Raw genomic sequence first — 14,440 nt, 5'->3', positions numbered from 1 at the left:
TCATTGACCGTATCTAAGGGAATCCCGACTCGGATCTCAGGCGACCCAAAATTTGGGGTTTTATTAGGATTTGAGGTGTTAGACCAAAGGAAGGGAATTGGGATTTGATGAAAAAGAAGATGGCCTACACCAATTCTCGTAGGTCATTCATGTAGCATTTCCTCGACCAAATTGTCATACTTTCCAGTTCAACACAAAAGCTAATCAACATGCTAATCCCAGCACAACCGATCAAAATTCAATAGAACCAACAACAAGCATATATCCATAAACCCATTCCACAATTTATAACTAGTATCCAAGAATGATACTAGGTCCAATTCATCGTTCTCATAACATGATTTACAGTAAGCATGTAAACACTGGGAATCAATTTCCAGCAGCTAACTACACAAGTAAATCCCCAGAACTCTCAAACAACTTCCAACTAACCTTGTGATCAAACTAGATCAAGAACAGAAGCCCAAATCATCAAACTCAACCGAATTTGAAAACCAATTACATAATCATGTAGAGCATGACGAGAAGAGTTAGTTTCATACCACATGCAGCTCAACCCGTCGCCGGAGCTGCCGGAATTTGTCCAGAAACCGTCAAGCGGCTACGACTTTCCGGCGTCGATTATCTCTCCACGGTAGACGAATGACCAAGTGGTGACCATGCACGTGACGGCGACGACGAGACGAAGGGAATGGTGCAGGTGCGCCGCCATGATATGGCCGGACGGTGAAGTTCCGGCCGGACCTTCTTTGCGGGTTCCGGGTCTCGAGTTCTGATCTCCCTATGGAACGATCTGGAGCGTTAGCTCGATCAGTGGTTACTTATACCCCGAAATATAATTGTTTTCGACGGCTTAGATGATCCGGTGGCTGAATGGATGGCTAAGATCGCACCGATCTTTATTTCCTTCTCCAATTAATATTTTCTAAAATCTCAAAACTTCCCAAATTCATAAAATTAAGCTCACGCCTTTTTTCCCTTTCAAAAAAAAAAAAATTAAGCTCAGGTTTTTGAAAAATTCACCGAAAATTGTTACAGACTCAACGCGTCACGTACTTTAGTATTGAATACTTCACTTTGTGAAAACATTCAAAAATTATTCCCGAGTCTTAAAATAATTATCGAGACCAATAAACTCAATCTCGACTGATTGCACTCCCAATTCAATATTTTTCAGGGGCTCACACACACACACACACACATATGATATTTTAAAATATTTTTATACTCCCCCTTTTCCGTTACATTAAATTTCGGTCTATCAATAGTTTTTGTACATTTTCTTACAACTATTAAGTCATCGTGAAGAGTCACAATCTTTTTACTATTTGGTTGAAACTAAAGATATTCTCTCAATTTTTTTTTTTTGATTAAGAAAACTAAAAAAATTATTTTTATTTTTTCATATAATATTTTCTTCTTACATGCATTGTCGCACAGCGTAGGTAGGAGGATAGTAGCCTAGTAGTTAAAATGAGCTGGATGCTCGATCACTTTCCCTTCTTCCCGCTCAATATGCCCGTCACGTGCGTCACGCGTGCCCATCTGGTAGCCAAACATACAAAAGAAAGGTCAGGTTTTTTCTCCTTGAGGTACTCTCATTTTCTCCACTTTCTAACTCTGACCAAGGGTCAAACAACTCTGCGAGACTCAGAATCATACACCATGTTTACCATACTCGTATTCAATTTGATTCATCACATTGGTTTAGGGTTTCTTGAATCCAAGTCTACTTGATTTCTTTTTAGGTACATGCATGACCCATTTGGGTTTGAAACTCAACTGCTACAAATCCCAAGATGAAAATGGAACCGGTGGTATGACTACTCTTCTCACTTTCTGATGAATTTTTTTCTATGTGATTATTTTTCTCGAAACCAAATGATAGTCATTGTTGCGTTGAGTGCTGCACTTTAATTTTGAGTTCTTGGTGTTTGATTTTGGAGTTGCGGGTGTTTGCATTGATTGGTCTTGATGTGGAATTGCTCGAATGAACTTTCTTGTATGTGTTATCAATCGAAATGGGGCTAAAGGGTTTCCACGTATACTAATAACACTATCATTGTCGAGTTATATGAGGGCTCGTCTTTGAATGGAATCAAGAAGCCAAAGGGAGGACTGCCCAAGTTTCTAGAAATGCAGGAGTGCTATAAAATATGCATGGCAGCTTACACTGAGGTCATGACTATGGCTGTGAAAGCAAACACTTGGGTTGTGGAGGTTCCACTGCTCGGTTCGATTGAGGAACTCCAGAAGATGTTCAGGGGTCTACCCCAGTACTAGAAATATGACTTTTAATGACAATGTTTAAATGAAATTTGCTCAAAAATGTCATTCATTACCCTTTCTAAGACGTTTTCTAATGAAACAGTCATGGATCAAAATTTCGTCTCAAGTTTATGACGTTTTTGAAACATCATTGTAAGTCTTACTATTTGATGACGTTTTTAATTGTCATCACTCTTATGACATTTTTCAAAAGTCATGAAAAATGTTTCCATGATATTTGTTAAATGCCGCGAATGACAATGGGTCATGGCGTTTGAAAAACGTCATGAAAAATATTTTCATGACTTTTGATAAGTGCCGTGATTGAAATGGGCCATGGCGCTTAGGAAATGTCATGATTTTTTTTTTTAAACGTTTGTTTAGTGTCTTTTTTTTTTTTTTTGGTTTAAGCCTCGTAAGAACGAGGTTATTTATTGAAGAAGATAAAAAGGAGAGGGGGACAAACACCAAAACCTCTCATACAAAAAGTGAAACCCAAACTATCGAAAACGAAAATTAGGAAGTCCAGACCTATCTCTATTATAAAGTGAATGAACAAAATCCGGAGGCGTGTCCCACCAAGTCATACTAGAAGATGATGTGCCAAAACCTGCAAGGGCATCAGCTACTTGATTTCCTTCCAGATAAATATGTGAGGAGTGAAAGTGCATCATTGAAATCTGTTGCAGACAATTTTTCCACCGCACACGAAGCTGCCAAGGAGCTAACATGGGAGAACGAAGAAGGTCTAGCACAATTTGAGAATCCACCTCTAACCAAACATAATTCCAATCTCTCACCCAAGCAAGCTCAATTGCCTTAATAACCGCCATTACCTCCATTTGTTAAGTGTCTTTGATTCTAAAACAGGCCATGGCGTTTCATAAAGCTACTATCGTTGTTTTACTCTTATTGGTATGTGCCTTGGACATGGAGTTGTTTTACTCTTTTATAACGTTTATTAAGTGCCTTGGATAGTTGGTATGTGGACTCTTATTGATTATTGGACCGATTAGCGGATACATGAGACAATTGATGTCGAGTTCATTGCACAAGATATGTACTTAGGCTCTGGGGCTCCATAACCAGTTTCAAATCACTTGATGATTTTGTAATGGTGAGGTCTTCCAACCATTACGTTTAGGAAATGTCATGATTGAAATGGGCCATGGCGTTTAGGAAATGTCATGATTTTTTATTATTTTTTATAATGTTTGTTAAGTGTCTTTGATTCTAAAACAGGCCATGGCATTTCATAAAGGTTATAATCAAAATTTGGCCCAAATTTTGAAGACCCCGCATCCAAATTTTCATTTCGATATAGTCACTTTTTTTTTTTTTTGAACTCTCTCTATTCTATGAAAGACACCTTGGCCAGAAAAAAAAATCATCTACCCGAAAAAAAACTCTGTTCTCTCTACTTTCATCTGAATCTCTCCTTCTCACTGTGAAGTCTCTCTCCATTCTCTCCATCGTCTATCTCTGTTGTCTTCATGGAAAAACATCATGGAAATAATTGTATGGCATTTAGTAAACCTCATTGAATATCTTAACATGGAGTTTGCAAATGCCATTAAAATGTTTACCATGACTATTTCAAAACGTCATTAGAAGAAGGTCTATAACGTTTAGCAAATTTCATTGAAAGGTTACGTTTTTCAAACGTTATCACAATTTGAGACCAAATTAAGACGGCACCAATAGAGACGACGTTGGTTGTGGCGTCTGAAAAATATCATGGAAACCTTTTCATATGAACTGTTAACCTCTTTATATATGGCAGTGGCCAAATTTAGTTAGAAGAGTTGGAAGAGCCTGAAGAAGTGATAAAGTTAGTCACAAACGATGACTACACATGTTTTACTTTACATGCAAAATTGGGTATGCAAACCGAGTCAACAGAGGTGATATATGTTCTAACTAGTTCATTTTGGTGCTTCCTTGTTCTAGAATCTAGATTGACTTACATAAAACCTTTTAAATGTGACAGAATTTTGAATATATGTTATAAGAGGCTTGTAGGGATGAGTTCTGCTCTTTCATTATAGCATCACCTATCAGCTAATCAGGGTTAAACAACACACCATTCCCATTTCCAAATGATCCATCACTTTTTCAAGAGGATGATGGATCAATGGCTAGAGAAGCTAATTCCTTCCTGGTTTTCAGCATGTGTAGTTTAACTGAGAAAAGATTTTTTGTTTGACCTATTGATCGTGGTAACCCATCAACCACAGTTTTGGCTACGCCTCTGATCATGTTTTATCTGGATGACAGTTTTGATATGTGTTATGTGGGTCAGTGTGCTGGTGGTTTATTCCTTTTTGCGAGTGCTTCTGATAGTTTGCATGTGAATAATGACCGTGTATGACTATTTTATCCACCAAGGAATTTGCTACTTCCTCTCCCCGCTGTCCCTCATATGGTCCCAAATAACATTTTTATGATAAGCTATTTTCTAGGGTGTAACACGGATAGTGTGTACAAGGTTTTGGGGATCCAATGGAGGAGTATTGGAGATGATGAAAGAGAATGCACAATGAAAATAAGGATTGTGAGAGAAAATGTTACATGGACTGGTGAAAGTGAAGTGTCGAAAAGAGTGACTGACCCTTGGACTTGGAGTATGACAACAAGTGGGATATTTTTTGCTGCTGATGTGTGTGTTCAACTTGAGGGATTTATCCACTAGTTGTTTAAGCAAGAAAAGTTAATTGTTGCATTTGCGGTCGACAATGAAGAGGTTAGACTGATGGATTCTCCTCTGCCTCATGAGGGTCACATCCTCGGGAGCCTCACTGAAATAGGGGGAGATTAGCTATTATCGTTGTTTTATTCGACCCTTGGACAGTTGGTATGTGGACTCTTATTGATTATTGGATTGATCAGTGGATAAGTGAGACAATTGATGTCGAATTCATTGCATAAGATATGGACTTAGGCTTTGGGTTTCCAGAACCAGTTTCAAATCACTATGATGATTTTGTAATGGTGAGGTCTTCAACCTCTCCATATCAGATTTGAGTCACAGTTTACTTGAGGGATTCCGGAATACAAAAGAGGATACGAGTTCAGCCTAATGGTTGGGTGTCGAATGAAGAAGGTATCGTGGAGTATTTCAGCATCTATCGAGATCTCCTCACGCACTAAATATTCTCTGTGTTCCTTGAAAACTTCTAGCGAGATTGTACTTTTCATATAGATAAGAGTTAGCTTGGAGACAATATGGAGTTATTGTGATGAATAGCTTACACTATCGAGATCTCCTCATGCAGTAAATTGTCATTGATTGATCGATTTGTGCTCCCTGAAAACTTCCAGCGAGCTTGTACTTTCATAGATATGAGTTAGTTTGGAGACAATTTAGGTCTTACATTAGTGTTACTATCTAACTTGGAGTTTTTATGATGAATAGCTTACACGTTGGTGGTATTGTCATCTTCTACTTCTCTTCCTAATTTTCTGTTCTATATCTGAAGTGTGGCTAAGGAGATTAAATTTACAAACCATTTATAGTACAGCTTAATAAAACCCTTTATTCTTTTACCACGGATAGTGTGTACAAGGGTGTACCACTATATTAAATCAATGAACATTTTCTTCCAAATTGCTAATCGTTTGGTTACTTATAAAATGTCATACTAGTTGCTCACATGAATTTCTTGGAACAGAAGATCACACACGAGACAAGACTGTGGATCTCAAAGGTAGACCTGTATGTCTGAGATCAAACACATACAAGTGTGTTCCTTCATCTTAGCCTAAGTTTCTCGCTCGTTCTCTGTATATTGGGTGTGAAGTTTTTTACTTAGAGAGGATGACTTTTATGGAATTGTGTCATCCACCATTTTGAGGATCAAGGCACAGTGAGCTGCTCAAACATTATTACAAATTATTGGGTAGGGATGGTGTGGATGACACTCTTTCTGGGAGCAAATAAGTAGTTAATCAGATGACTTTCGTCATTGCAAAACGAATAAGTAGTTAATTGAATGCAGAAATATTATCTTTTAGAGTGATCAGTGTAGAACCTAGCAAACAGATACCTTTTCCCCCAAGTTAATTTTACTAGCTAGAAGAACGAGAAAATGTTCGTTGTGAATACACACACTTGATTTTGAAGGGATCCTTTCTAATGAGTACTAATTGAGGATTTTTGTGTTAGATGCATTTTTTGATCACATTTCTATAAATCAACCGTTAAAAGTTTATATATTTATGTGTAGATCATTTATGCAATTTTTCAACCAAATTGAAAATCGTTAAAACATTCAGAATCATGATTTATCAGGTATGAACATGAACGGTTCATGTTTGACAAATTTCATTCGTTCATTGATTTAATCTAGTTCGGTACCTTAACGATTAACAATTTGGAAGAAAAATTTTAGAAGTGATCTACTCATGCATACATAAACATCTAATAGTTGATTTGCTGTAATGTAATCGAAAAGTGGGTCTCTCAAATCATTGATTAGAAAGTTCTCAACTAGTCCTCAACTAGTCCTCATTTTAGTGGTCCTCATCAGAATGGCTCCCTATTGAAATAAGATGAGTGATATTGGAAATTTTGAAATTTCAAACCCTCCTGTTGGTGCATAGCAGAGTACAAAGTAGTGTTAGTAGATTCAGTGAGGGCCCACAGAAGCATATCATCACTGACCCTGAAATTCTCACCTTGCCAAACAAAAGTCCAATAGACTTATGCCGTATATATACTCCAATAAATACAACGTCTTATATACTCCATTAAGTGTATTCTACGCTCTCATTTATCAACTATCAGTGTTTTTTTTATTTTTTTTTTTAGTAAGAGTCGGTGTGGCTGTTCTCAAGTCTTGCCCTTAATTAGTGAAACTGTAGAATGCATGGGCGGACATGGTATTTAAACCCCGATTGCAATATGCATCAAGAGAACTTCTTGAGATGATAACATGAGTCTCGACTAAAACAATGTATTCTAGCAAGCACTAACTAGCGAAAAGTGCTTTACTGACTACTTCATTCGCTTTACAAATGTAGTGACATACTAGAAAAATAACTCTATTAAGAAGAAACATCATTACAAATAGCACTGGTTTCCCCATATGTTGCCACCGAAATATAAAATCAGTGAGACTTACTTTCACACTGCCACATGGAGACTGCGACCATTTGACCAAGTAAGGAACTTGCTGCTTACCTAAAGCAGACACGTTACTGCTACTAAGAGTTTGCTATAATTTGCCAATACAAGGAAATCACTGCCTACCTAGAGCAGACAAGATGCATAGATCGGGACTAAGCACACATCATCCTACCAAAATATGATAGCAACTTATTAACTCAACTACTAACAAGAAAATATAAAAATAACTAATAACATGAACAGAAAAAATAAACCATCTTGGACTCAGGCCAAAAGGGTCCAGCCAATAATCCTAACTCACTACAATTTGTGCACAAACGGTCTAGCCACCCCATCGAGTCTCTAAGGCTGTCGCACAACAGCCACATTTGGATCCCAACGGCCATCAGAACACTGTTATCAATTAGAAGCCCAAACCATGAGGGCCCAAACTGAAACCCTCAATTGCCCTCTGCTGTATGGATCGAATCCAGTCCACAACCACTCTCCAAAGGGATTGCTGCAAGATTCGATTGGATCCAACAACTGACCAACCCATCAAGAGGGGTGCGAACCCCGGGCACAGAACCGATGCCTGTGACTAGATCATAACAGATCCGATCAGTCACCACCTTCAGCCGTGAACCCTATGTCTGTGCAGACGCCACCATCAACTGAAACCAAGGAAAAAAGAGCCCTCTCATTTCCAATTTCCACTCATCTACACCAACAACCCGTCGAACTTGACGCACGCTAGTGAGGCCATAAGCTAGCGCTAGCGCCTAGGTGGAGCTGGACAGGCACGATTGACCACTGCGTTCTCAAGGTTTTCTCTCTCAATTTTTTTACTATTAGTTCTTTTAGGAGAATGATATCGTGTGGACTGTAAAACTAGGAGTGTGATTTCACTCCCTTTCTTTTATTCATTTGGTCTGAAATTGAAACTTCAAAGGTTAAGTTCATACAAAGAGCTACTTTAATTTTGGATAATTGATTGTTGTATTCTAGAAGATGGACGCCCACTGAACTAAAAGCACAAGGGCAGGGGAAAAATATGTCTTTACTCCATTGCATTTGCAAGCCACAATAAGCAAATCAAGTTAATAGTCTCCTCTTCTATTCTGCTTTATTACTTGTTTCATCAGTTTATCAGTAAGTTTGATTTCACTCGTGCATTAGGATTCAAACACTACAACACTCGTATACTAGGATTGATACATTACTTGCAATCCTTGTCGTACACACACACACACACACACACACACACACACACACACACACACACACACACATATATATATGCATACTTGCTTATGAATAACTTTTATTTATCGAGAATTGATTTGTTTCTTACAATCCTAATTGAACTTTCTGTTATGATTAAGCATCATATGCATGATTGTTCCCCAATAGTAAAAATACTAGCAATTATGATAACAAGATTGTTATGTTTGGATTACCGACTAACTGGGTCAAAATTGTTCCTCAGGTCTTAGGTGAGGGCAGCAACTCTTCTCTCCCATTCCCGTTCTTCAGGTTGGCGCGCATAAAAACTTTGTCTGAACATCTTGTCATATTTCTCTTTCTTTTTGTGCTCAGATTCCCTTCCACAATACGATTCACCTTTTGCCTGCTTTCAGCTTCTTCTGCCCTTTCTCTGTCAGAGATTTCAACACCTTTCTCTTGATCGATTGCGTTTCTGAAAATCGCAAGGTTCGATATTCCAATTCTCTGATTTCTCTATTTTTCTTTTGGTTATTAAGAAAAGGAGAGAACTAACGCTTCATTTATATAGTGGCGGCTAAGATTTTTCTAAAGGAAAAGAATTCCTATCAAGAGCAAGTTTCGCTGACATGGTATTTTTACTTTAGAAAAATCTATTTTCTGAAAAATAGATTTCCCTCATGAAAAAGAGTAATAATATATCTCGAAAATGTTCACCTGGTCAGTTATTGACCAAGAAAATAATGCTCAACCACCATTGGATTTACATCCAAGGGCAGAGAGAATTATTATTAAGTTGAGGTGTTTTGTTTTCCACCCTTGGATGTAAATCTAAGGGTTGTTGAGCATAAATTCTTTGGTCAGCAACTGACCAGGTGAACACCACTGTAATATATCTAATTTTTTTATCCAACATTTTCAATAGATTATACAATTTTTAACCAAAAATTTCAATATAATATCTATCGAAATTTATTTTTTTCAAACTATCAATATTTTCAATACTTCCGGTATTTTAGCCAAAAATATGTTTAGCGCTTCTCTTTTTTCCTGTATTGATATGAGACATGTGACCCTTTTCGTGTGTGAACTTGTTAACTAGTAACATTTTCGTGTCATAGCTTTATCGTGTGATGGTGTTGGAGACGAAAGCTATTTAATTAGTCATTGTTGTTTATAGTGCTCCACACAATGAATTATGCAACAGCTACCGGGTTCCGGTTTAGTGAGAGCCGGCCGAAAGAGCCAACAGTAGGGCCTGGTTATCTGCTTTTGCTCTCACTGTAGGGCCCCACAGTCAACCACAACGCTTTATTGGTGATCAACGGTCCAGATAAGTTGGCTAGATAAGCCTCAGTCTGCACAGTAACACACCAAGATATCACTTGGGCTTTTGGAAGATCTCGCAAGTAATTACAGGCTGTGATCACTCATGAATCCTAACGGTCACTTCCTCTTCTCGAAAATAAAAAAACCCTAGAGCCTCTTACAGGTAGGGTCCCGTCCCCAATCCAAGCCCCAGCCTTCAAATTTTATGACCGTTTTGTCCCTTTCCTTCCCCCCCCTTTTGACCTTTTTCTCAAAGTTTCTAAATTCTTTCTCACCAAACCCAACGGCCATCGCTCTCTCTTTCTCTCTCGCTCTCTTCTTCTCTCACTCGCAGAGATCAAAGATGCATTGGTTGCTTTGAAAACCGAGAACCCAAATCACAGAAAGACCCAATCTTTGAGAGAGAAGTAGAGAGAGATTTGTAATGGGTTGCTTTCTTGCATGTTTTGGTTCTTCCAAAGATAAAAGCCGCAGGAATCAACAGAGGTACAGGGTTCAGCACCGAGAACAAGTAAGCCCGAATTTCCAAGCTTTGTTAATGGCTTATGGTTCTGTTGCTTAGAATCAAGTAAAGTGTTGAATCTTGCCTACTGTTTCCTTTTTGGGTTTGGCTTGGTTTTGTTAAGTTTGGGCTGAATTGGGTGTTGTTTGTGCTTTTGAGTTCTCCTGTTTAGGCAAAGTCTTAAATTTCAAGAACATAAAGAGCTTGAATTGGTGTTCTTCTTGACTAATAGCTATGTGTAATTGTTTTTCCCTCAGAGATATACAAGTTTTGAGCCTGTTCAATCTGCTGTCTCTTCTGTGCCGGTTTGGGAAAACCCCATTAGCCCTGAATTGAAATATGAAAAACCCATCAGCCCGGAATTGAAATGTGAAAAACCCATCAGCCCAGAATTGAAGGATGAAAAACCCATCAGCGTGGAATTGAAGGAAGAAAAACCCCGTAGCCCAGAATTGGAAGAAGTTAGGTGAGTGATTTCAATTGCCTCTTGAATTTGATTTCACTTGGTCCATATATATATATCTCTATGATGCATCTGTTTGCTTTGAAGTTAGAGTTTGCTTTGGTGTCTTTGATATTGAAGTTTATGAGTTTTCGCCTGTAGGGATAAGCCGGTGGATCAACTGAGCTTCATTACTAGAAAGAAAGTTACTTTTGATTCTAATGTCCAAACCTATGAGCATGTTGCAATCAACGAATCCACGGATCTTTTATTCGATAGTAAAGAGTGTCAGAAAGAGGAGGGGAAAACCTTGAAAGAATCAAGCCAATCCAAGACTTCGTCTGAAGATGGTTCCATCACTTCTAGCTCAGGGTCATACCCTCCTAATCATAGGTACCAGAATTGCAGGGACAGTGACGATGAAGATGAACCATTAGACTATGATGAGGACAGTGATCTCGATGATGATGATGATGATGATGATCTTGAGGATGACACTGATGATAATGGGGAACTAGAGTATGAAGATGAAATTGTAGACTCGAAGAGAGGGACACAAGTAATGGCTGAGGATTCTGATAGTGCAATGCCGAAAAAGCCAACTGGGCTAAACTACAGTGCTCGTGATAGGAGTGATTATGTTCATGCTGTGCTTAACCCGGTTGAAAATCTCACACAATGGAAAGCTGTCAAAGCCAAAAAGACAACAGTAATGAAGCCTCAGAAGGAGAATTTCACCCCAGCTGATGAACCCCGGATTTCGTTCAGTTCAGAGCCAATTTTTAAGGAAGTATCGTCGAGTTTCAAATCACTTAAGAGGCAACCTGGTCAGGCCAGGAATTCTAACCAAGAAATGGCAGTTGATGCTAGCCTGTCAAATTGGTTGGGTTCATCAGAATCTACACCTATTAACAAGACTAGCACAATATCTCTGGACACTGCTACACCTGAGAAAAGCATGTCCTACGGATCACCACACTCGGCAACAAGCCACGAAGATAGACCAATTTTAGGTGCGTTAACAGTTGAAGAGCTGAGACAGTTTTCAGCTTCATCTTCGCCGCGGAAGTCACCCAGTAGAAGCCCTGATGAGATGGCCATAATTGGGACTGTTGGGAGCTACTGGAATGATCACACTGGTCCTGCCAAGGGTTCTGGCGCCTCCTCTTACAAAGGAATACCGAACACGACCAGCAAGTACAGAGAGGTACGCGTGAAGTAAGATTTGTGAGACACTCACTCTTCCAAATTAGATCGTGGTGGGTTCTGATAAAAGCTTTATGGGTTTGCAGGATAGAAGAGTCAACTGGCACTCTACCCCATTTGAGACACGGTTGGAAAGAGCTTTGAATAGAGGTGCTGCAGATGCTTACTCTTCTTCTCATACGCCTCATGGTTTGTGAGATTGTTTTGTGATTGTTGTTGTCTGTTCATTGTGTCCATTTTTTTTAATTTTTTTTGTGTGAACTAGACCTTGCTATGAGTTGTTTGTGAGATAGTTGCTTGGGTATTGTAATATTTATATGAAATATACACTGCTTGTATCATGAACCTACACTTCCTGGATCATTAGTCCTGAAAACAATGTCATTTTACTACATGATCGGCACAGATTAGTCTATAAGACTATTGATATGAGAAGAAACAAATTATTCATTGTAAGTTCCACTGCCCAACCAAGCCAAAAATGAAAGGGCATTATTATTCATCTTCAGCTTGCCACAGTGTAGCCATTACTTTTCTACGAAGATGAAATTGTAGAATCAATAGAGGGATTTCTATACTTTTAAGTAATTGTCGAGTTAATGGGTTGAACCACAATGCTCGCAATAGAGGGATTTCTATACTTTTAAGTAATTGTCGAGTTAATGGGTTGAACCACAATGCTCGCAATAGGAGTGCTTGTGCCCTCGAATCGGATAATGGAATTCAAGGGCGCAAAGCCAAAGGGATATCACGAGTTTCACACCTGATACCCCAGATGTCGTATGGTTCTGAACAAAGTCTTAAGGAATTTATCATCGAGTTGAGTTAGAAATGAGATAAAACAATGGTGCTCTAAGTTGGTTTAGGAAATTTCTTTTAAACAAAAGCAGAACATTTTCCACAGCTCCTGCTTATGAGATAGCTCAACTGCAGTCGCTCCATGTCTATAGAGATCCGAATAGGACCAGAATGCTTGGAGCTACTGCTCCATGTGAACTGTACTAGTACTGCTCAAGTAGAAATACTCCGCTGTTTATGGAGAGCAATATTTCAACAGTTTCTGCTTTTACAAAACCTTACAGTAAGTTGAAGCAAGACCACTATTATGTCCGAATCTTAATCAAAAACGACGAAACCACATTTTGAATACCTCAAGACATGATGGCTTGCAGACTAACTATAAAATAAGGAGTCTGTTTCAGATCAAACACTTTGCAATACTATTCACTGGCAACACATTCAGAACATACGAGTTACTTTACCTCATGATTTTCACCTGACAGCTGTGGCACTGAATCCAGCTATAGATATGTAGGTTAAAATTATCTCCCGGTAAACGATCTTGTGAGCCTATACCACACTGACTACTGAGATTGTTGTTGACGTGGTGAGCTTAATATAGTAAGGATTAGAATATTATACAAATTGAGTATAGTAACTAATAAAGTCAGAGCTAGTCCTAGAATTCACCCCTTCATAGTAGTATTGCAACCGGACAGTAGAAGAGCCTAGCTAGAGGGTTAGCATATTCATGGTTATCTTGATCATGATCTGTGAACCATATTGCTGAATATGAACAAGCAGCTGATACCTAATAGTTTTGCATTCCTACCATAAATTCATAACATATTCAGTTGTTTTCCATTTAGGAGTTTCTACTTCTGTTTGTCCTGGACAGCAAGACTTCGATCAATAGAGAGTTTTCTATTACTCTGATGGATGGAGTTTAATAAACTATTCTGGAGACTTAACCATAACAACTTATAGTCTATAGTGAAACTTACACCCTATATTTCCATATGAAGATAAGTCTCCAAACTAACTTATAGTTGTACAATTGCTTTAGTTGTATACCAACAGAAAGACTATTTCTTGCTACCTTACATGGTTGGAGCTATAAATTTAACATCAGACTGTAAATGCTTGCCTTTATTAATCAATAACTCGTTAGTGTGTTTTGGAGTAATAATGAAGTTTCCTTTCTGCATACATCAGACTGTGTACATTGCTAAATTCCTCATCATAAACATCAGCAGATTGAAAGTTACATATATGAAAAAACAGGAAAAATAATAATGTAGACTACTTCATGTCACTTGTACTACCATAGATATTGTGGCTAATCCATGTCTATTGCACTGATACAGCTCGAGGAGAAATTCTCTGCTGTATAACCTCAATTTAGTATGATCCCTAATATGTCAAGAATTGAAAACAAATATGAAAACAACCCACAAGAAATTGTTATTGAAATTTATACTACAACACATGATGAGCAGAACTAACTCAAGTGATAGTACAACTGTACCAGTTATTTGAGTTTTACATCAACAGAAATACTACTTATTATACCTTACATTGC

At 38.3% G+C, this 14,440-nt stretch overlaps 1 protein-coding gene across 1 annotated transcript; it reads left to right on the top strand.

Annotated features, from left to right (window-relative positions):
• Positions 1-10,039: 10,039 nt before the first annotated feature.
• On the top strand, positions 10,040-12,472 carry LOC112172752 (eisosome protein SEG2). The gene is made up of 4 exons (XM_024310223.2): positions 10,040-10,439; positions 10,688-10,896; positions 11,035-12,079; positions 12,165-12,472. The coding sequence occupies exons 1-4, from the start codon at positions 10,353-10,355 to the stop codon at positions 12,273-12,275; spliced, it is 1,452 nt and encodes a 483-aa protein (XP_024165991.1). The 5' UTR covers positions 10,040-10,352; the 3' UTR covers positions 12,276-12,472.
• The last annotated feature ends 1,968 nt before the right edge of the window (positions 12,473-14,440 follow it).

This window comes from Rosa chinensis, chromosome 6 (genome assembly GCF_002994745.2).
Source record: "Rosa chinensis cultivar Old Blush chromosome 6, RchiOBHm-V2, whole genome shotgun sequence".
In the NCBI taxonomy this organism is placed as follows: domain Eukaryota; kingdom Viridiplantae; phylum Streptophyta; class Magnoliopsida; order Rosales; family Rosaceae; genus Rosa; species Rosa chinensis.
Note: the sequence above shows the minus strand (reverse complement) of the source record. Positions and strands in the feature narration are given on the sequence as shown.